Consider the following 24,604-nt stretch of genomic DNA (forward strand, 5'->3'; position numbering starts at 1 on the left):
AAAAAATTCTGGTTCCACTGACTTTCATTATAAGTAAAGCATATTTCTGCTTCTCCTGTAAAGTTACCATTTTGGAGATACAAGGTTTTGTTCCAACAGCAGCGATGTGTTTATGTAATTGTCATATATTTACTTATATTAATATATGTAGGGCAGGGATGCTCCAGAACCTGAGTTGGGAACTGCTGACCTGTTTTAAATGTGCTGTGTTTGCAGAAACGTACACACCAGTAAGCTGGATTGACAGAAGTATGTCGCCAAGGCGTGGCACAGTCGGTGGAGAGGGCAGCCAGAGTGGAAGTCCAGTGGTAACAAGCTCCCAACACCAGCACAGAGCCCATCCACTCCCCAACACACACACCCACACACACACATACACACATACACATACACACACACACACACACACACACACACATACACATACACAAAGGGGAAAGGAATCTATTAGTAAACACAACTTTATGGCTGTCATCCTTGCAAGCCTAACTGATTGGGAGTGAATGGGGATTTCTGCACGCTGCCCAGCAGCAGGTGTGTGTGGTTAATCAGTCATTGGGCGGGTGGTTGGAAAGGGGGTGGGGTGTGAGGCAGGAGGGTGAAGCTGCTATAGAGGAGTTCCAAGAGGGGAGAAGTCAGGCTCTTAGTCCTCTACAGCTCCAGTCACATCCACTCTCTCCACTCTGAGGTGGCTAATTCTTTGCTTTTAGAGGATGTGCTGTTGTGTGGATTAAGGCAGGGTCAAAGGGCAAGGCTCCGGGGGTAAACGGTAGCAGCGAGTGGTAGGACTCGCCGCAATAGATGCAGGTGCACAAGGATATTAGGGGGTTATTGATCTTGGTCTTTTATGAAGAAAGTGGGAGAGAATTTGTCAGGAAAAATGAACGTGTTATAAGCCGCTGTCATGTGTGCTCGGTCACAATAGAGGCTCCTGGGGGCCGATTATGAAGGGAACAAGAGGCAGTATTCACTTACTGCATCATGCAGAGTTCATATTGAGCTGAACTATTGAACAGACATGCACACACACACACACACACACACACACCCCAAATTGCTTTTGTGCATATATATGTGTAAATATATATAACTGTGTAATGTTTAAGTATATATACATTGCTGCTGTTGGAACAAAACCTTGTATCTCCAAAATGGTAACTTTACAGAAGAAGGAAAAAATATACTTTAATTCTGATGTAAGTCAATGGAACCAGACATGTTTCCAAGTAATTTTGGGGTGTTTATTTTGGTCCATTCACTATGAAATTTACACACAGTATAAACGGCAACAGGCATTTTCAAATTATGTCAAAAACTGAAAAACAGTAAAAATGCATATATTTATATATATATATATATATATATATATATATGGTCACTGTCCAAAGAAAAAGTATCTCCAAAATAGTAACTTTACAGGAGAGAGCAAAACACTCTTACCTTTCAATGTAAGTTAATGTAATGATTTTTTATTCCAAGTTATTTTAGAGCATTTCTATTGGTCCATTCATCATGAAATTTTCACAGAACATAAAGGACAGCTGGTTCATTGAAATAATGTAGAAAAATAAAAATCGACAAATACATGGTTTTCATTGGACAGTGACTATATGTAAATATATATATATATATATATATATATATATATATATATATATCATCACTGTCCAAAGAAAAACAAGTATCTCCAAAATTACAACTTTACAGGAGAGGGTAAAATATTCTTTGCTTTAATTGTAAGTCAATGTAAAGATATTTTATTCGAAGAAATTTTGGAGCATTTCTATTGGTCCAATCATTTTGAAATGTTTACACAATGTGAAAGCCAGCTGCTGAGCTCTAATTATGAAGAAAACTGAAAATTGCAAAAAAATGGAGAAAATGGAGGTTTTGTTTGGACAGCAATGACATGTTAGTGCTGCCCCCCCCCCTTCAGGTGCTGAAGACTGGTGGGTGGATACTTACGCTGAGCATTAGAGCTCATCCACATATGTTTGCATGCTCGTGCGCACACAAGTGTTACTATTAATGTGTCTTTGTATCCAAAGCACACCTACGCTGAAGACATCTCCAGATCTTCTCCCTCCTGGTCTCTCAGCTCGAGTGTTGACACTGACAGCTGTGTTTCAAGGGAGAGTGACACTTCTGAGAAAAAAGGTATCTCTTCATACATTATAGCAATAACTTGGCAAACAATTCACACAGCCCCCCTCCCCAATTAGCTCAAATGTCAATCAATCAAGACACATTTGGTGTCAGAAGGTTATTTGGTAACACTTTCTATGAATGTCACGTTTGTAAGCATCTACATACACATTCATAACCTGTTATAATGCATTCATAAGGCATCATAAACATGGCTATAAATATTTATAAAATGCATTACACGTTATAGCCATGCTTATTATACATTATGAATTGTTAACATAATGTATTGTAAGTACTGTTCATAACAAATTATAAGAGCTCATAAGTCGTATTAGTCCGCTCTAAGTAAAGTGAAGCGTACTGTACTAAAGCCTCCTCCAGTGTTCAGAGTGAGGCTTCAAGTTGAAGTATTTACTGAAGGATTTACTGAAACACTAAAACATACACAGTAAAGCACATTACAGGCTTCAAATGTCAGAGTTTAAACTAGAGCTGCCCTCAGTGTTTTACCCAATGTGGGAAAGGTAATGTACACCACCGTTAGCTTGGCACTAACTTAACACTGCATATCCAATAGAATGCTAGCAGAAATTAGCATTGCTGTAGTGTAGTTTTGTTACAGAGTGAAGGGTTCTAGAGCTTGACATTAGAACCAGTGAGGGAACAAATTACAGTGACAGCACTCTACTATCAAATATAACATGTTATTAAGACTACTTATAATGCATTATGTTAACAATTCATAATGTATAATAAACATGGCTATAAAGTGTAATTCAGTGTAATCCATTTTTATAAATATTCATAACCATGTTTATAATGCCTTATGGATGCATTAGAACGTTATGAATGTGTATATAGACGCTTAAAAATGTGACATTCCTAGAAAGTGTTACTGTTTATTTATTTAATTTTGCACTGGTGTTACGAGGCTAGAGTAACTTAAAAGTAGCTAATGCAGCTAACAAGTAAGAGCAGCGTATATCCCACCAATTAGCATCATGCTAACTGTATGCCTAAATCAACCCACACTTGCCTCAAACCATGTGGAGTTGTTATGTAGGCTTGAATAGATCTGCTTATGTCATTTCAGAGACTGTATGATGTTTAGCTATCCATAAAAGTGGACAAAAGTGTGTCACATAGCCAAAAACTGTGGTTGGAGCCTGAATCTGTGCTTATATTTTCACTATGTTAATTGATTGTGTACATTCTTCCTTTATTTGTTAGCTATGCTAGCCGTGTAGTACTGGTACAAAATTAAAGAAGCGAACCTCAGACCAGGGGAAAGGCCAGAGGTGGGAGGTGCCATGCTAGCATGAAGCATGACCACCCTTCTGGTCAATCCTGTTAATCAAACTGTTGGTCAGCTATAATCGTTTGTCATGTCAGCTAATTACTGCTTACAGCTAAGTACGTCTGTGATGCATTATAGCCATCAGCAGGACTTACCCTGTGTGTCTACTTTGTGGAGTTTCAGCGAAGATTCAGTCAGTAATCCAGTTCAGAAACCACAGTTCAGATCTTGCATTTACATCCAATTAAATGCCCTATTTAAAGGTCTCACAGCAGCACATGTATGATCTAGAACTCTCCCTCGTGTCCCAAACAGTCCTCTGATTGACTCAGACTCTGAGTTTAGTGCTGATAATCAGAAATTTAATAATAATAATTTAATAATGGCACAAAATGCAGTCACACTTACAGAAATGAGGCAACACGCTAACCATGCGGCCTGTGCGTGCTGTCTGAGCTAAGAGAGTGGGGGAGGGGCGGGAAAGACAGGAAAAAGGCAACAAATGGCCTTGTCCCATTCCCCATTGAGTGCACTTCCCCTCAAAATCACACAAACAGGCCCTAAACCACATTTTAACAGATACATAACAATAAATGTTATGCATATTATTATGCAATTAATATTTAGCAATCCAGACTAACAATTTCTGAAAAGGTATTTAAGATGCCACTTGTTTTCAAGATCTCTATAAGCAAAATTGTATAAAAGTTTGCAGGCGCTAGGTAAATTTTTGATCAAAAATTAGCCAAATTCATAAAGATATCAAAATTCTGTTAGCATTTACATGTCAAATAATGGCATATCTGAGAAGCCCAGGGTCTCCTGAAAATAACAACATATTGCATGTGTGACCGTCACATAAAAATACTTTATAATCTTTGCAGTTGTAGTTGTAATTGACCCAAAATACCAAACAATTACCTCAAATTACCCCAGGCTTCTAAGGGTTAATGATTCATTCGAGGCAAATATAGTGCTAAGTATAAGTTAATGCTAATGCTACAGTAAGATAGCCTCTCGTGATGTTACCGTACACTGTGTCGTCTGGCTTTCTTCATTACCGTTAGACTTATTTTACCTAAAGTTAACATAGCACACCAAAAACAAAGAGACGCATTGAATTGAATATGTTACATCAAAACAATATTCTCTTTCAGTTTACTTACTTTTGGCAATAATTGTGTTAATGCCACATATTTTATTCATTAGAAAATTATATACATATTCTATTTTGTGCAGAATTCAATGCATCACTGTTTTTTTTTTACATTATGTTGACCTTATATAAACACAAACAAGCATTTGTTTCTATATAGATCACCTTCCACTGTGAGACAATCCCCTGTTAATGCCTTTCAGTCATTACAAGATCAACAGTGAGCCTCATTAATGGGTTGAAAACATTAGAGAGTTTCATTACGGGCTAACAAGTTGTTTCTAAATGATCTGTTCATAAGTCCGAAGTGGCCGAGCTCTTTTTGCAAATTAGTCAGAATGCGACCAACATGGGGTTGTTTTTACGAATGCCACACGCAAAGAGACCACACAGGAAAGGGTGATCTTGCAAGTTCAAACATCTTTAGCTTGTATTAACAGCAACAATAGCCAACTCTGGAAAAGAAAAGCCCCATTACAAATCTAGATCTGGGCCATTTAGGATATTACAAAAAGGGCCCTGCCAATCAGAGAGGGTTCTGCTACCTGCTAGGCACTAACACAAAGAAGACCTTAACAATTGGTACCCCAGCAGGGACCAGCCTTATTTGCCGAACTGCTTCCAGCTTTGCTGAATTGGGTTATTAATGTCTTCAAAAATTTCCCAATAAATTGTTATATGATGCATGCTTGATTGATGGAGACACGTGGCATTAATGTAGGATATCACATCATCTGAAGTTCACTTATGCTCATGTGTGAGAAGTAAATCAATAAACGAACAACCCACTGCACTCAAAAATGTGTTTTTAATGGTTAACTCCTCTTGGATGGCTTACTATGGTTATATAGGCTTTTTTTAACCTCTTCAACTCTTTGAGACCATCGATGGTTCCAAAACGCATTTCGTCATTTTCTTCATAACTTTCATATTTCATAAGCTACATTCAGAAGGTGGGGGTCGTATGAGAGCTGTAACTGTCTTCTTTCCAGTCAAATAGATGGGTGATGCAATTTTAAACCCTTATAATAAAAGAAGCTGAACTCACAATTTTTTTTCTACTGAAAGTCGACCCATTTTTCCACAAATCTGGGCTATAAACTATAAACAGATGGCGTCTCTTCAGTGATCTGCTCTGTAAAAATTATTTTTATAAAAAAATACAAAGAGCGTCTAAGATTTTTGGCTTTCAGCAGTAAATTGTAAGCATATAGCAATATGTGTGATCATAAAACACGTTCTGTTAATTTGAGGGGAGCTCTTACAAAATAAATAAATAAATAAAATAAAAATTTAATTTTTTTTTTATGCAGTTACTGAATAATTTGCTTTACGATTTGGTCATGTAAATTCAGATGGACAAACCAAAATATACCCTGGAGAATAAGAGGTTAATCAAATGTGTTACTGTGGCACAGAGTTCATTTCATTTTTCCATTGAAACAAAGGCTTTCTGAGTTCATCCAAATAAAGCGATATATGGGACTCTGTGTAGCAGCTCAGTGTTGTACACCAGAAATGAGCTTGAACCTATCATAGTCAAACATACTGAAATATCGCTGCTGTCGGAAGAAAACCTCAGCTTTTGATGTATTTTGAAAATGCCTGTTGTTCTTTACATTGTTTGTAAATTTCATGATGAATGGACCAGAACAAACGGCCCAAAATGACTTAGAAAAACATCTGGTTCCATTGACTTACATTAAAAGTAAAGTATGTTTTTTCCGTCTCCTGTAAAGTTACCATTTTGGAGATACGAGGTTTTCTTCCGACAACAGTGATATGCTAATGAGCCATGAGTCTGATTTGTTTTGCATGCTTAAATGATGGAGACAAGTTTCATTGCTTCACTTTTCCTACTGAATATCATAGCATATCAGCTTAGCTAAAAACTGATACACATCTTGGTCTAGTAATCTTGCATTTCATTATAACATAACAACCATACATTACTAAAATAAACACTTTGCTAATAATCCACATCTACAAGGCACTTTCTCAACAACTTCGATGAATTTGGGACACTTTGATGCTTGTCATTTCAAGAGTTCACAGTAACTCCCAGGTCACTGAGTAATAGGCCCCTGAACACAAATATTTGGAGGGCCCCAAACCTGGCTGCAAATTTTGTTGGTCAGGGAATTTTTTATGATATCATAGTAGGTTACGCGTGGGCTCCACAGCACAGCACCATGATGACTACTAACTACAGTGTGGTTTTTTTTTTTTTTGCTGTTTTGTTTTGTTTTGTTTTGTTTTTTCATTTTGGCCATACTGTATAGCTTGGGGGCTTCTGGTATACAAAAACTGAAATCAGGTTGCCTAAGCGGTCCTAGAAACAAACCTCTTGAATTAAATATTTCCAAAAAGTGTGATAGTCTAATGTAAGGTTAAATTACTCTTATTATGTGTTGTTGTTTAGAAGGCACTGTGTGGCCTGCCCTGGTCACATAAAGACAATAGCAAGTTGCCAAACAATACAACCCTAACGCACTGTGTCCCGCAATGACCTGATGAGATTATAGCCTGTCACTGTCAGCAGTGCAGTCATCATCCTACATATTCCAACAAAACAATAGCAAGTTTAACCCTTGTGTGGTGTTGATGTGTTTGTTACTCAGTGGTCTGGTGGACCCACCACATTATTGATTTATTAAATCAATACAGCCATAACAATTTAATAAAAATACTAAATGCTTTAAAATATATAAGTGTCCAGCGTAGGGTTCTCCTTTAGCAGCTGTAGCCAGTCAGCAGCCTGTCCATGTTGTCCAGCCTCACACACACACATATACAAACACATACACACACAGACACACACACACTAACAGCAGGCCATGTAGGAGGAGAACAGAGTGAAGGACACAGTACCTCCACACTTTTACTCCCGCGGGTTCAGCCCAACACCACATGTGTAATATAGATGTGTGGGGGGTGAACAGAGTGAAGACACTGAAAATGGGTTATTTTATATGTTCTTCACAGAAAATGAGCAAAGGACAAGAATCTGAGGTTGAAATAATAATAAATCATATCATTTTGTCTTTTGGTAAACACTGAAAATGGCCCACAGACCTGAACACCACACAAGGGTTACATATAGCATGTTAACATTAACCCAACAAACGATGCAACACTTCCTTATAAAGCATGCTTCCACTTACTCTTCTAACAGTTCAGACGTACAAAGAAAAAAACAAAGCAAGCCAAATCATACCACCACAGCGGGCATGGACGATGTTTATGGACCATCATTTGTATTAGGGATGGGCAATATGATCATATTGGATTGTCATTGTGATATATCACCTCGCAATGTGCTTTTCTGAGCATATCATAGAGACCTTCAATGTAAATGGGCATCCTTTACTTTATAAAAGCAGTTGTAGTATTTTGTCGTCTATGATTCAGCCATAAAACTGTAATTAATCTAGAAACAAAGAACAGAATTGTGAATGTTACATAGACTTTACCATCTGAGAGTTTGTGGCTGCTTAACCTGATCCCCTCTTCTCCAAAGCCATTTTGCCTGAGGCCGTTTGAAAAGTCCCGTTTCGCCTGCTAAACGAAAGCCAAGAAATGTTTTTACTCATGTGTTTTTCCCGAGACATGAAGCCATTTTTTTCTGATGTGTAAAACCCATAAAATGTACACTTTATCTCAGGGGTGGCTCTTTGCACAGTCATGACAGCCGTCTACAACACATTTAACCAGCGGCTGCTGTCGGAAGAAAACCTTGTATCTCCATTTTTGTCGTTTTTCAGTTTTTGAAATATTTTGAAAACGCCTGTTGCTCTTTATATTGTGTGTAAATTTCATGAAGAATGGACCTAAAGAAACAGCCCAAAATGACTTGGAAAAACGTCTGGTTCCATTGACTTACATTAAAAGTAAAGTAGGTTTTTTCCTTCTCCTGTAAAGTTACCATTTTGGAGATACGAGGTTTTCTTCCGACAACAGCGATATGCTAATAAGCCATGAGCCTTATTTGTTTTTCTTGAGGCCAGCGCCTGAGCCGTAAGTGCAACCGCAAACCACGAGTAGCCTCAGCCCTCAAGTCCTCACAGCAACACCACTGGGCTTGAACATGAGGTGAGCCGCTAGACGTTAGCATCAGAAGCTAATGTTAGCTTAGCGAGCAGACCTGAACAGCTTTACATACAAACACACAGGTTCCTCTCATTAAAGCCTCACTGATTCAGGTTTAGAGGATAAAGACTAAAATCTAAGTGGTTCAAAGTTTATTATGCTACTTTTAATTCATATCCTTAACAGAGAGGCTAATGTTACCTTAGCAAGAAGGATAACCACCAGTAGTTCCGGCTCAATGATGCATAAATACTCAAATCTAAGTGAAACTGAAGGATCAGTGACGGAGAGTGTATATAAAGACAGAATCTTTCTGATTATTAAAGTTACAACGGGAGCTTGTTTCTGTTTCTGTTCTGCCTCATAAGTTCAAACACAGGCCTCTTTTCCACTGAAGAGTCAAATGGTTCCCAGGGCCGTCTTGCGCCGTTCCACACTGGTGCAGACTTGTGAGACCGGTTACGGATTCTTTTTCCAAGTGCTGTGCCATGAATTTCTTTTTTGTTTTCAGTTTTCTTGTTTGATTTTGTTTGATTTCACGGTTAATTCACTCATGTAGTTTAAACTGAATAAATTCCTTTTTTGATCCCTTTGCATTGTAAAAATAGATAGAACCATGAGCACTCAAAGAACGATTTTCATGCTTAAATTGTTCTTTAAAATTAAATTAAATTGTTCTTCAGATTGATGGAGATTCTGCTGTATATGATTCTGTGTAGAACTTTTCAAAAAATGGTTCTATGTAGTACCAAAAGGGGTTGTTCTATTGTATACAAGCTTGACATTGTAACAATAGTGGAACCCATATATCTTAATACAGCAGTGTTTAATGCAAACTTCTTCACTTTAAAAGTACTTTTTGCTCAGCAAATTTCCACCAACACAAAAATGCTAATTTCTATTTGTGCTTCTGTGTGATTTAAAGTCTTATATTAGCACCAAGCTAATGGGACTGTTTGAGATGCAGCCTGGGTTTAAGGCTACTAAAGCTGAACTAAAACACTGAGGTTTGAAGCTTGTGAGACGTTCAATTGACTAAAATTTTATGTTTTATGTTGCAGTTTTACAGTGAATCATACAAAAAGTACCTTAATTGAAAGCATTTATTATTAATAATGGAGACGTTTAGCCTATTAGCCAGTTAATCGGCCTGGTTTTAGTTAAGAAAATAAGTTGTCTACCCCTCAGTTTAAACAAAACGTATATATATATGTTTTATGGTGTTTACTGATTAGGCATAACATTATGACCACCTCCTTGTTTCTACACTCATTGTCCATTTTATCAGCTCCACTTACTATATAGGTGCACTTTGTAGTTCTACAGTTACAGACTGTAGTCCATCTGTTTCTCTGCATACTTTGTTAGCCCCCTTTTACCCTGTTCTTCAGTGGTCAGGACCACCATGGACCCTCACAGAGCAGGTACTATTTGGGTGGTGGATCATTCTTAGCACTGCAGTAACACTGATGTGGTGGTGGTGTGTTAGTGTGTGTTGTGCTGGTTTGAGTGGATCAGACACAGCAGTGCTGCTGGAGTTTTTAAACACTGTGTCCACTCACTGTCCACTCTATTAGACACTCCTACCTTGTCAGTCCACCTTGTAGATGTAAAGTCAGAGACGATAGCTCATCTGCTGCTGCACAGTTTGTGTTGGTCATCCTCTAGTCCTTCATCAGTGGTCACAGGACGCTGCCCACAGGACGCTGTTGGCTGGATATTTTTGGTTGGTGGACTATTCTCAGACCAGCAGTGACACTGAGGTGTTTAAAAACTCCAGCAGCACTGCTGTGTCTGATCCACTCAGACCAGCGCAACACACACTAACACACCGCCACCACTTCAGTGTTACTGCAGTGCTGAGAATGATCCACCACCCAAATAGTACCTGCTCTGTGAGGGTCCATGGGGGTCCTGACCACGGAACAGGGTAAAGGGGGGCTAACAAAGTATGCAGAGAAACAGATGGACTACAGTCTGTAACTGTAGAACTACAAAGTGCACCTATATAGTAAGTGGAGCTGATAAAATGGACAATGAGCGTAGAAACAAGGAGGTGGTCATAATGTTATGCCTGATCGGTATATATATATATATATATATATATATATATATATATATATATATATAATATAAGAGGGTGTTTACAATTTGCATAACTGTGCATATTCACAGATCTTCACATTCTTAATGAGTGGTTTCGGGACGCTTCTATGCCACTTTTAGACTTTCTTGTGCATTGCAGTAATACATAAACATGGTTAACAGTTCATTATTCAAAATAGATTATTTTTAGCTTTTAATTTATGACTTCAGGGTGCTATAAACCATTAGTAAACAAGTGGGCACGTGCCCATAAACCTTGGAATGGTTCAGGTCTGCCCGTGGTGCCCAGAGTGATGGTGCAGTTCCTCACCTGTCTTGCAGTCTCCTCACTGTCAGGGCAGTGTTTGGTGTCTCTCTGCCTCCGGTACACTTAAGCCCCATAATCCCCACTGACAGCCTCCTGCCCACTGCCAGCTCCTTCTTCGCCTGTGTGGCCATCTTGTGTACATAAATGAAGTAATGGCTCCCAGGTAGCAAGCTGGAGGCAGGCCAAACTGGCTTTAAAGGGGACAGAAGGATCACTTGTCTTGTCGTTTGCTCGTCCACAGCTACAGATACTCCTCTCTCAGTGGTACATTCTTATTCCATCTTTTATTGGACGTAGTTTTCTCTGCTTGACATTTGTTTAACCTGGACATGAAGTGAAGCGCAGAGTGGATGGCTAGCATCAGTCATTCTGCTGTGGGCTTAATGTCCCATGCAAGCTTAGACAACCGTCCTACCTCCATTAGATGCCCAGGTTTGCACATCTGTAATGTATGGCCAGCCTTGTGGAACAAGGACACAAGGACATCTTAGCATTTAGCTTTCCTCTTCTTCTTTATTGATGCGTCCACAGTAAAACTGCACTTATTTCAGATGTTTTGTGTTCACCTCTAGGCTGGGAAGAGTCGGAAGGGAACGATCTCATCTGTGAGAGCCCTCTGGACCTGAGCGCTGAGCCAGCAGGTGAGTGGCATTTGTCTATGGAGCTTATGCTGCGGCAGTCACCTCCAGTGAGGTGTTATTGGAGAGTGGCTTTTTAAACACTTTGCATTTTATGAGCCAAGCTGTATCCACAACAGTTCGCTACTCTTTGTCTGAAGAAACAGACCAGAACAAAAAAGCTAAAATCAGGGAGGCGTTTATCGCAAGAAGGCCAAATAGAAGCATTTCGCCTCAAAAGACATGTCAGCCATGTAACCCTGGTGACACTGTGTACGCTTTGGCACAATGACCCTCCCGGAGGCCAAAGACGTGGTCAGTATGGGGTCAGCGTGAGGTCACGTCAGGAACCATTGGGCATTGAAGAGGCCCTGATGCATCCAGAATGCTGGACATGAGATTAGAGGAAGAGCAGGGCAGTCTGTGTGGATTAGCGCTGATGATGGGAATGAAGATATTGAGCTGTGCCTTCTGTGAGCCAACAGCTCAATCTGCATGTGACACATTTGACTCAAAAGCCAAAAGGAAACAGTGAGTCACTGCAAACTGAGTTACAAACCTCAAACCACAAACAGTCAGACCCTTTTTTAGATCTAAAGGTCATGTGCTCTTAAAAGTAAAAGTGCCTTTTCAGAGTGATACTGCGGAAGAACCACTTAGTCTCCCAAAATAACCTCTCATTTTTGTAAATGAGGCAAATCCAATTTAGAGAACCTGAACAGTATGTCAAGGTTCCCTTCCAGTTACTTATTTAATTTTTTAACAGAGCTTTACTTAGGAACCTTTGTTTTTAAGGGTTCATATCAACAAAAAACAACATTTTCTTGCAATTTTGGAATAAAAGTAACATGCAAGTGTTGTTAAAATGTCAAAAAATCTACCAGTCCATCACATCTACATATAAAAACTGATCTGCAAACACTTAGTTTTGTCTTAGTTAATAAACTGTTTTTGTGATGTCATGAAAACCAGGACATCTTCAAATATCTGCCTATTCAGCTTACTTCAGTTTGGCTCCACCCACTCACACCAAAGTTATATGGAGTGTTTCAGCCCGGACTGCTTTTTGAATGAGGCACAGTACAGGGCAGCCAATCAAACGAGAGGTCATTTGCATGTATCAGTCTTAAAGGCTCAGTGTGTTTAATTGTACAGGGTAAAGAGAGGTTGGGAAGTGGTCATGTATGAAGGAATTGTGTAGTGAAAAACCACGTTAACATTAAAAGTGGACCTCAGGGAGCAAATAAAATGTAAAAACATAAAAAGTAGGTTATGGGCCTTCTGAACGGTGAACTCCCAAAGTCCACAAAGATGTAAAATCATCTCTAGGTCTTTAGAATGCATAAAAACAGGGATATAAATTATTATTAATTTGTAAAAAAAAGTAGCTCGTCATATTTCATGCAATCTCTTGAATTCCCCTGCCTTATATGTCCACTGTCATATGCAAAAGTTTGGGCACCCCAGTCAAATGACATTGAGTCTCAAAGTGAAAATAAGTTAACAAGTCCTCTACAGAGAACACACTTCTGCATATTTTAATAACAATTATTTATGTTTATTTGCTGAGTTTTACACACTAGGAAGGAATAAAACATAAAATGTGGCCTGGGCAAAAGTTACGACACATTTTGTATTTTATGTATTTTATTATATGCATATTTTACATATTTTATTTTTTCCAAATGTTAACCTAAGCAAATATTGCAGTAAACTGCAATATATAACATGTATATTTCGCTGTTGTCGGAAGAACACCTCATATCTCCAAAATGGAAACTTTACAGGGAAAAGGAAAAACCGACTTTACTTTTAATGTAAGTCAATGGAACCAGAATTTTTTCCAGGTCATTTTGGGTCATTTCTTTCAATCCATTCACCATCAAATTTACACACAATGTAGAGGGTAACAGGCATTTTCAAATTCTGTCAAAAACTGAAAAACGTCAAAAATGGAGATACAAGGTTTTCTTCTGATAGCATATATATATACATATATATATATATATATATATATATATATATATATATATATATATATATACACACACACAAATGCAGGAATTTAGGTCTGTTCAAATGGTATGGGCCACAGTCCCCATTTACGCTGAAGTCAGCTTTCCGTCCGGCCTTTTGTCCCCCGCCTCTTTCCAAATTCATAGGTGTCCTAATCCCTGCTCGGAATGGTTCGGCCACTGTTGCCATTCTGCCGGTCGCTCGGGAAGCTTCTGCAGAGTCTTTTTCCTGTTGTCTTTAGCATTCAGCTGAAACTAAAGATGTCACTGAGGCCTACGGATGTCACCCATAGGTCTACCCCAACAAAGGGCCGCTAAGCTGAACTGACCCGGCCAGATTGTTCTGGAAGACACCAGGCCACTGTGAGAGCAGATTAGGGGCGTGAAGGAGAGATTAGCCGTGTTCGGAACACCGTCGCCCACCAACCCCCCAACCCCAATCCAGGACCACACACTGACACTGTGGCCGTGCCGTCATTGTCTCAGAAAGAAACAGTGTTGCTGAAGGGCTCAGGGGCTATTGTCTCTCGGAAAATCCTTCATCGTTTGGACAGCACTAAAATCCGGATACCGGCGCTTTGATTGGCACTTGTCAGCGCTGACAGAAAAGGATGATGTGTTGGGAAACGGCAGTCCAGAAAGGACAATCGGACCAATGAATAATAATTGAGGAGGGATTTTCTCCTTTCGCCTCCACCACTCCCTCTATTCTTTGCTCTCTGCTGAAAGAGAGGAGGAGGAGGAGGATCTGGGTGGCAGGACCAGGACCGTCCGGTCTGACTGTGTGATTGGCGCTCATCCCTTTCTCAAACACACAAAGAAAAGAGATACACGGCTGACCTTCTTGCTTCACTCTGGTGGACCGGTTGTTGGGATTTCCACACAAGCAGTGCATGTGTGTGTGTGTGCGTGTGTGGGTTTTGTCCTTGGTGGCCTCAGAGGAGGGTTAGATGAAGGATTTGACTCTGCCACTCTCAGCCAAATCCAACTATCTGCCTCTTTCAGACAGGCCGGTTGGTATGGTAACCTGGTCTGTGTGTGTTTAAGATGGTTTCTAAGCAGGTCCGTGCTTCGCTTCCAGCTTTGACCATTCACTAATCAGTGCTCTGCACTGGAGGATTAGGCTATGTTAGAACAGGAGTCTTTACTGGGAGAGATAGGACTGGCTGAATGAAATCAGCTGGCCTTGTGAAACCAGATTTCACACACAAGTCTGGATATCGCGCCTGAATGAAGCCAAGCCTGGAAGAGTTATTCTCTGGAAAGAGAGGGGTTTACCTACAACTTCTGATACAACTTTTTTTCAGCATTTTCACAAAATGAAACCATGAACAGCTGCGTTAGTTGATTAGTCCATTAATCGATATGCACATCTGAAAAACTGCTGATACATAAATGCATATATCATATCTATAGATTTTAATAATAATATTGCTTGTTATATTTTTAGGAATAATAATAAGAAGAAGAATGACAACAACTTCACTTGAACCCTGCAACATACCATTAACATAACCATGTCATAACCATGTCTGTGATGAGCTGTCATGGCAGACAGTAATGTAACTATCATATATCCATTACTTGTAATTGTCCTGACATATTGTTGCTGGTGGAGCAAAACCTTGTATCTCCATTTTTTTTATTCATTATTTTTTTTTTACATAATTAGAAAATGCCAGCTGCCACTTGTGTGAAAATTGTATGACGAATGGACTGACAGAAATGGTCCAAAGTGGCTCACAAAAAATATTGTTAAATTAACTTGCATTAAAAGTTAAGAATGTGTGAAGTACTTTTTTAAGATATTAATTTTTGTTCCAACAGCAATGATATATTGTAATGTGAGTCATGATGGATAACTGGAGTAGACAAGCTGGATTATGTGAAATAAGCGGTCATGACTGTTATATTACTGAACAACATCTGTCATGACAGCATATGACATCTTCCATCACATGTTAATGTCATGGTTTTGTCAATATTATTAGCAGAGTTCACGTAAAGTGTTACAATTCTTGTTGTTGTTGTTGTTGTTGTTGTTGTTGTTGTTCTTCTTCTTCTTCTTCTTCTTCTTCTTCTTATTATTATTATTATTATTATTATTATTGCTAATGTGTTGTTGTTGTTCTAAGTATTGTTATATTAATACTCCTTCTCCTCTTTCTACTACTATTACAACAATTACTACTACTACTACTACTACTAATAATAATAATAATAATAATAATAATATGAAGCTGGGCTGGCTTGAACAGCATTTAACAGACTTTGAATACTTGTCGATATCTCAGAACAAGTATTTGAATACTCATTCTCAAAGTCACCCTTAAATACAGTAATACTTGAAGCGTTTTCAAAACTATATATGTATATATATATATAGAAATAAAGGTTCTGTTCAGGTACATTTTTCATTCATCAAGGTACAAACAGTGTAAATGTTCCCTCAAAGGTACAACAGTGGTTTTAAGGTCTGATTGTGAACCTTAAATAAGTTTTTCCAGGTGAAAAGTTCGTATTTGTACCTTTTCATAACTGAATGTTTTAAAACAGAACAGTAAAATAAAAGCCTGGAGACGAGACGGGGTGTGTGGAGTCAGTACAGCTTAGAACATATCATTTCAGTGGATTATGGTTCAGTTATGTTCCCTGACTAAAGGTACTGAGATGGACCCTTGAGGGTCCCACCCCAGTGACAAGAGGGGCACTGACCCAGTGACAGTTCAGTACCTTTATTTCTGAGAGTGAATGTATATAAGGAGAAAAAGAGCTGATGTTCCTGTTGAGCTGAGTCAGAGGCCGTGTGGATTGGACACTGTACTGTGCTTACATATTTAGTCAGACTTGCCGTGCTTCCAAGACACACTGGCCTCTTATCACAAAATTTCACTGAGTGTTTATCTTTTCATCTGATAGTTCAAACCGCTCGCACATATCATTCTTTCCGGAGGCGTCTTTGCTCTTTCAGCTCCAGGGTCCATAAGAAAGCAGCAGGTGTTTTGCATTCTTAGGTGACGTGGCATGAATTAATCATGCGTTTAACTAAAGCAGCTATAATTTATTTATTTTTAACATTGCTGAACATTAACAATAACTATTCAATCTAAAGGCCTTATTATGATGAATTTTATTCTAGACTACAATTTTTGTGACTTGAGAACAAAGACAAAGCTTCCAATTATTGAACAGAGAAATTAATACCTTAAAGGGACTGCATCATACATTTTTCTTGTAAATTTGTGTTTTCCCTCAGGTCCCCTCATGTGATTTGTCTGGTTTCAGGCACCATTTTCCAGCCACTCTTTTTAACCCCTTAAATGGCCAGGATCTGCTGGTGGGCCCAAAGGTTTATTACCCACTGCTATAACCTAAGAATAACTCAACCAAGTTTGTATTGAAGTCCCTGTTATTACTGAATAATAAGCCTTAGTGTGTAATAAGCCTGAGACTTTAGGGGGTTTAACGGTTTAGTTTAACAGCTTTTAAACTTAAATGTTAAACAGTTAAACAGTTTAACAGCTGTTTTTGTTACTGTGCCTTTAAGACTGAGCCCTTTTCTGATTGGCTGCCTCATTCAAAAAAGGATTCCAGGCTGAAACACTACTTATATCTTCAGCCTGAATGGGTGGAGTTAAACTGCTGTGGGCTGAATGGTGGATATATGTAAATGTGTTGATTTTAGTGACATCACAAAAAAGACATTGTACATAAAATCACAAAATTATTTCTTTCTGAGCAAATAAATGCAGATAAATAGGTGTTTAAATATATCACTGCTGTCGGAAGAAACCTTGTATCTCCATTTTTGTCATTTTTCAGTTTTTGACATAATGTGAAAATACCTGTTGTCCTTTATATTGTGTGTAATTTCATGAGTGAGTATTTCATGATGAATGAACCAAAATAAACGGCTCAAAATGACTTGGAAAAAAGGTCTGGTTCCATTGACTTACATTAAAAGTAAAGTATGTTTTTTCCTTCTCCTGTAAAGTTACCATTTTGGAGATACAAGGTTTTATATACAGTGATATATATATATATATATATATATATATATATATATATATATATATATATATATATATACGATTGATAGAGAATGTGTTATAAATGGTTCTGTATAGAACCTTTTTGAAAATGGTACTATATAGCACCCAAACAAGTACTTCTATTGTTACGATGTCAAGCTTATAACAATAGAAGAACCCTTCTGGGTGTTATTTAGAACGCTTTTCCAAAAGGTTCTATACAGAACCATCTGTAGCACATTCATGCCTATTTTTCATCAGTCTGATGAACCCCTTTCACGATGCAAAGAACCCTTTAACCACGCCAAAGCTTCTTTGAGTGTTCATGGTTCATCATGGTTCATTTTCTTTACTTAAGAAACTTTGAAGAAGCATCTTTTTAAAGAGAGTACAACATCCAACTCTTTTTTTTAAGTGAGGAAAAGAGGAAGCCCTAATAGGAAGAAATGCTGTGTTTTGTGCAAAACAAGCCACAAAGCTTCTCAATGTACTCATATATTACTGGCGTGGATGAGCAACTTACATGACTTTCAAACCCTCTCTTCCGTTTCTAGATCACAGATCAGTAAAGAGGTGTTTAAAGATGTTGAGTAAGCGCTTAATCATTACTGTCATGTCTCATTTGCTGTGTCATTAAAGCACAAACCGTGCCCCATATTTTCCCACTAGCTGGTGCGAGAGACAGTGTGATGTATGAAGTTAAACAACACAGCTCAGAATCTGAAAGAGAAGCTAGAACCAGATCCAGGCTGAGAGCAGAGGAGCAGCTGGAAGCTCTGTCTTGAAAGAAAAGGTGGTTAATGAAACATGCCGTTGTCCATTCTGCTTGATATTTCAGAGGGAAACAGACAAATGACAGCAGTTTATAGCATTTTGATTGCGGACTGTCAAAGGATCAGCAGTCTGAAGAATGACATACAATATCATGGCTGTTCTCGATAGCAGTGGAGTGCATTATCAGGATCCTGAGCTTAAATGTATCTAAAATATTTAAGCAATAGAACACGAGAGGGAATGTGTTATCACAAAATAACATCACGGCTGTGATTTGGTCGCAGATCATCACAGCCGTAATGTTACTGCCGATAACACTTCTAGCAGTTCTATTGCTTTTGTACAGCAGTTAAATAAATAAAGTAATAAATTAATAAACTGGGCTGTGAACGCGGCGTTTAATATGTTTTAATGTTCGCAGTTCCTTCACCAAATTATAGTTCCTTAACAAGCAGCTTGTTGCTACGTCAGAGTAACGAGCTCCGCCCACTCGCTGCACAGCCGGCAGTTCGTTCTCCAGCTCCTCACACTAAATTCCCAAACTGTCATCACCACTGAGCAGCTTTTCAGTCGGCAGCTGTGACAGAAGAACAGCTAAACAACCTGGAATCAGCCAGAAATTAACCGAATACCATTCGCCAAACGTGTAGTCTGATCTTCAGAGTCTGACCAGATCAGACTGAACCATAAAACTGCTGCAATATCAAGTTTAGCTCAGTTTTGTCAATTTTTGCCAGATCAATATTAATGTTGTTTTGTTCCAGCCAGTCTGTAAAGCAGCTTACAGCCCATTTAGTTTGGCGAATGGTATTGGGTTCATTTCTGGCTGATTCCAGGTTGTTTAGCTGTTCTTCTGTCACAGCTGCCGACTGAAAAGCTGCTCAGTGGTGATGACAGTTTGGGAATTCAGTGTCGTCTCATCTTCAGAGTCTGACCAAATCGGCTGTCGGTCAAATGTGATCTTAAAAGTATCCATTTTCTGTTTGTGGCAAAGTAAGAAGTAAAAATGTTCAAATGGCTTGAGCGTCTCCTACAGCTGTCAAAGTCGTTGTTTAGCAGCGGCGTCTCAGTGGAGTGATACAGTGTTTGTTAGAACGCTTCTCAACCAATCAGCTTGCGTGGCCGGAACTAACTGTTGTATAAAAATGATAAATTCAATACAGTCTATATTTACAGGAATCGTTCAATAAAAAATATGTCTACCCAATTTTCCACTTAGATGTAGCTGATCATCCAAGATGTGTTTGGTGTCCAAATTTTGCTTCTTTAGTTTAGCACTGGAGCTACAAGGCCAACATAGCTAACAAACACTAGAAGTCAATAGTCACCCAAATCTTTTCTGTAAATGCGTCCCTACAACTTCTATCAACCAGCTCGAACCACTTTTAGGCCTTTATTAAGGTGATGCAGACTTGTTGATGTGGTTTAGATCACAGTATGACTGTGAGTTATAAAAATAAATAAAACCTCACTAATACAGGCAGGGCAGCACAGTGGCGCAGTGGGTAGCGCTGTCGCCTCACAGCAAGAAGGGCCTGGGTTCGATTCCCGGCCGGGTGACCAGGGTCGTTTCTGTGTGGAGTTTGCCTGTTCTCCCCGTGTCTGTGTGGGTTTCCTCCAGGTACTCCGGTTTCCTCCCACAGTCCAAAAACATGCAGTCAGGCCATTTGGACATGCTAAACTGCCCCTAGGTGTGAGTGTGTGTGTGTGAATGTGTATGTCTGTCTGTCTGCCCTGCGATGGACTGGCGACCTGTCCAGGGTGTATCCTGCCTTCCGCCCAATGACAGCTGGGATAGGCTCCAGCACCCCACCGTGACCCAGAAGGATAAGCGGTTTAGATGATGGATGGATGGATAATACAGGCAGCCAAGTAGCGTCTAAAGTGGATCCCTGCAGTTTTGTTCATTTTTATAGTTCACAGTAAGTCATACTGTCAAACTAAAGACCTGGATAGTTTGTGTGGGTGATGTATTTTTACAGAAATGATTTGGGCTGTTTGGGTGACTATTCTAGCTCTATTGTTTGTTAGCAATGTCAGCCTTGCCGCTCCAGTTCTAAACTAAAGAAGCGAACGTAAAGGGCTCCAAACATTAACTGCATTTGGTGTAAGTGGAAAACTATGGTCCCTCCTTTAAGGGACTGATTGCAGTTTGAAACGCTAAAGCACACGTGAGATTTACATGCGATACAGTTTAATGATCTGACAAAATAACCTGAGTAAAAGTGCTTTAATAAAGATGTTTAGCTTGCTGTAAAAGACCTCAGCCTTTCCAAAGACATGGCCTAAACCAGTCTGTCTGAATTTGCTGTGCATAAATACTTGGTTTACATATTTCTAATAAACAACCTAACATTTACAGCAGACCCTGCTGCTGTCTTTCCTCGTTTGTGCAGGAACACAAAAGCAAAAGTCAGTGCTGTACTGTTAAGTAAGGCTATAAACACAATAGTGAAAGCCCCCCCACAGGTTCACATCTTACTCTTTGTGTAATGAGAGCAGGAAACACTTTGGGAAGAGGTTGCTGAGAGTGTTAATGGAGCTCTAATTGCGGGCCACTCGTAAATTACCTACCTAATACATCTTTTAGCATAGTGCTAATGGGGATGTTACAGGAGGAGAGCAAATTGGAACAGAGGTGCATCACAAGGGGGAAGAAATAGCTTCTGGGGCAGAAATGAGAATATGAGAAGCTAGAGGAAAATGAATCGAGGGTAAGGGAATCACTTATTCAGCATGTTGAAGTTGGTATAGATGTAGCACTATACAATAATGTGCCGTCCCACGACTGGCCACGCTGCTGTAGGAGCACAGGAGATGTGTCCATGCAAAGCAGCCATGCAAAGAGGCTCTCGGGAGGCGTTGCACTTCCAATAAAGACGTTCGTTGTAGTTGTGAATGCTAGTTTAACGTATTTATGTATGGTGTGCTTTATTGTGCTGGGTTGTGGGGTTAGTGGGGTTAAGTGTCTACCGTAGAGAGGAATCCTATGGCTAAAAGTGACCTTCCTTGCCGCCTAACTGGTGCTGAGTGGCGGCTCTCCCTTGCTGTCTTTATAATAAAAGAGTATTCGCCTTTAAAGTGCAATATTTCTCGTGTATTCTTCTTCACTGACGCTACAGTAAGGATGCCTGAAATAGTATCATTTTCATTTTCCACGAAATGAATTTTGGAAATTTGGTGTGCTCTGTTGGCACCACTACTCAATAATGCACCAGAAGTGGACATTTGTTTATGTCAGCCATTTCCGATGTAATTACCCACAAAAATAAGCTAAATAAAAAAGGACACTCCTTAATATCGCTGGACAACAATGGGATCAGCTGGTGAGACAAAGACGACTTTAAAGGCTTATGTCTCTCCTGCTGCTCCAGTGTTTCCCCTGAGCAAAAGAGCTCAGTAATCTCACATCTTGAGTTTCAGTAGAGATCTCTACTAAGGCCCAATCCCATTTCACCCCTCGCACCTACCATTTAGCCCTACCCCTCCATTTTGCATGTTCATGTCTAGGGGTAGGGTGTCCTGATTGTTGTTGAGAGAGGGGGGGAGGGTGAAGTGCTGGGGCTACATGACCCTCCAAACGGAGGTTTTTCAGAGACTCCAAACAGAGTGATATGAGAAAAAGAGAAAAACCGGCAAGACGGGTGAACAAGAGACCAAAGAAACCCGCAAATGTGAGAATTTTCTCAGTTTAAAAATTACGATAACCACCGTTGTTTCAATGTATTATGGTCCTTTTCTTCATAACAAACATAAAAATCATTGGTAGTATGCTAATATCTCGGTAGCTAGCTAACTAGATTTCCCGTTCCACCTTAAATGGTGGAAGCTGAATTCAGATATTCACCAGCTTCTTGTTTGAATTTTCCTGCTCCACCTTAAATGGTGCAGCAGTTCTGACACTTGTGGTGCTAGAATGTAACTGCTGCACCATTTAAGGTGGAACAGGAAAATTCAAACAAGAAGCTGGTGAATATCTGAATTCAGCTTCATATCACTGAAGGATTAGGGGTGGGCGATAATAAATAATTGCCCCCCTCTTTGAAGGCATATGATTCCCTAAATGTAATTAAAGCCCAGCAGTGAGGAGCTGAACTTTAGCCTCCTCTGCTGTCACTGCAGACTGGCAGGGTCGCCTACAGAGCAGCGCTGGTAGCTGTTAATGAAGTGATGCTCTTTTTATTTGAGGGTCCCATTTCAGAGGGAAGATTTCAACCACTACCCTTCGTAACTCAGTTCCAAGGGGCAAGGAGACACTCGAAAACAAGGGGTAGGGGTAAAAATAAGAAATGGGATTGAGCCTAAGTCTCACACTGTGCTCGATTTTGAAGATAAGACCATTCATCGTAAACCACAACTGAACTCTCATCTTTCCTTCACCTCTCCTGTATCTCATGTCTCCTTTATACCTAATGCTGCTACTCCTGAGGAATTTTAGGAGAATCATCACTGAGTCTCCATCAAAGAGCAATATTTGAGCAATAAAGTTCCTCAAAAAGTTCTCGGAAATGTATCATGCTTTGCATTTGTATATTTTGCAGAAGTCACGTTTTGTTTTGTCCCCTTTAGAATCCAAAGAAGACCCAGCAGCCGCAGTGACAGAGGCCACCTCTCAGAAGCTGGCTTGCCCGGCAAGAAGGGATCGACCTTGGACGGGCCGAAGAGGCCGTAACCAACTCAAAGACAGGAGGAGGAGACGTCAGAGGAAGGAGCTTGGAGAGAAGGGAGAGGAGCGCAAGACCAAGGCGCTGCAGATTTACTCCAAGTTGCAGGAAGGATACGAGGCAGCTCAGCCCAGCAAGTCAAGTAGTTGCTCCAGGTTTGAGGACTGTGAGTATATCTGCTGTTCTAAAGGCAGCCTTCACCTGAAAACATTAACATGGTATGAAATCAACAGAATTTCCTCATGTCGACTAGGTTTTATTCATTGTTCATAATGTTAGCATGATCATGGAGGGGAGTTTGTGCCAGGTTGAAAAGCAATCACTGCAGTGGACAAATGTGAAATGCAATGTACACACGACATTGCTGCTCTATAGTGTCATGCAAAATATGTGCCAAAAAGAAGGCTATCTATTACATTGCTTTCACATCGCTTGACCTCTTTACCGAAAACACAATGCATGAGGATTTGCATTTTAAAAGAAAAGTGCCAAATTTGTGTCATAATTTAATACAATCCACCTTGAAATATAATAAAAACACAACTATATTGCTTTCAGATTGATGGAGAATGTGTTCTATGTGGTTATATATATATATATATATATATATATATATATATATATATATATATATATATATATATATATATATATATATATATACATTCTTGAACGTTCTGTATGTTGGGGGTGCATTAGTGCACATGGCATGGGTGACGTGCACATCTGAAACATTGCACTCATCCATCCCCAGAATATAAAAGTCTATATTTGAAATCTTATCACTATGAAAATCAGCCCTGTCCATATCGATAGTATAGACTAGCCTGATAGTATAGATAGTATAGATAGTATAGACTAGCCTGAACCAAATAATTTAGAAGGTGATAACAGAGTCACCACATTATTACTGGGTATACACTGGGTTTATTTTCAGTTAATATATGCTAAAGCAGAAAAAAATGTGAAGGAAAATGAGTACGTTGTCACTATCACATCAAAAAATTCCTAATTACATATATATGTGATAAGATATAGGTTGTTTCCTGCCTATATATATATATATATATATATATATATGCACTCTTTATAATGTGTGAGTATTGTATGACAAATGACAAATAGACTAACAGAAATGGCCTATGATAATGCGGAATAGGATTTCATTACACTGGGCCTCATTGTGTTCTTGAGAAAAGTCCTAAGAAAAAGCCTCCGTCAGATTGATGTCCTGTTCTTAAACTGCAGAACTGTTCAGACGTTTGTGCTCTTGAGTGTGTGTAGATTCTGTTTTTACCTAAGAACAAATCCCGGATAAGAAAACATTGGTGAATGTCATAGTCTTCATGAAAACTGCGTACGTGGGGTTTAAGAAGAAATTTCTTCTGAAGATTTCTTTC

General features: G+C 39.3%; 1 protein-coding gene across 1 annotated transcript in view; it reads left to right on the forward strand.

Moving 5' to 3' along the window:
* The first annotated feature begins 251 nt into the window (after positions 1–251).
* LOC118811256 overlaps positions 252–24,604 on the forward strand; it is a 56,343-nt gene continuing 31,990 nt past the window's right edge. Inside the window, exons 1-4 of the mRNA XM_036575412.1 lie at positions 252–308; positions 2,049–2,157; positions 11,676–11,744; positions 23,110–23,370. Of these exons, the coding sequence (XP_036431305.1) occupies positions 252–308; positions 2,049–2,157; positions 11,676–11,744; positions 23,110–23,370 (496 nt within the window). The remainder of the gene's footprint in view (positions 309–2,048; positions 2,158–11,675; positions 11,745–23,109; positions 23,371–24,604) is intronic.

The sequence above is a fragment of the Colossoma macropomum genome, unplaced genomic scaffold (genome assembly GCF_904425465.1).
Source record: "Colossoma macropomum unplaced genomic scaffold, Colossoma_macropomum, whole genome shotgun sequence".
NCBI lineage: Eukaryota > Metazoa > Chordata > Actinopteri > Characiformes > Serrasalmidae > Colossoma > Colossoma macropomum.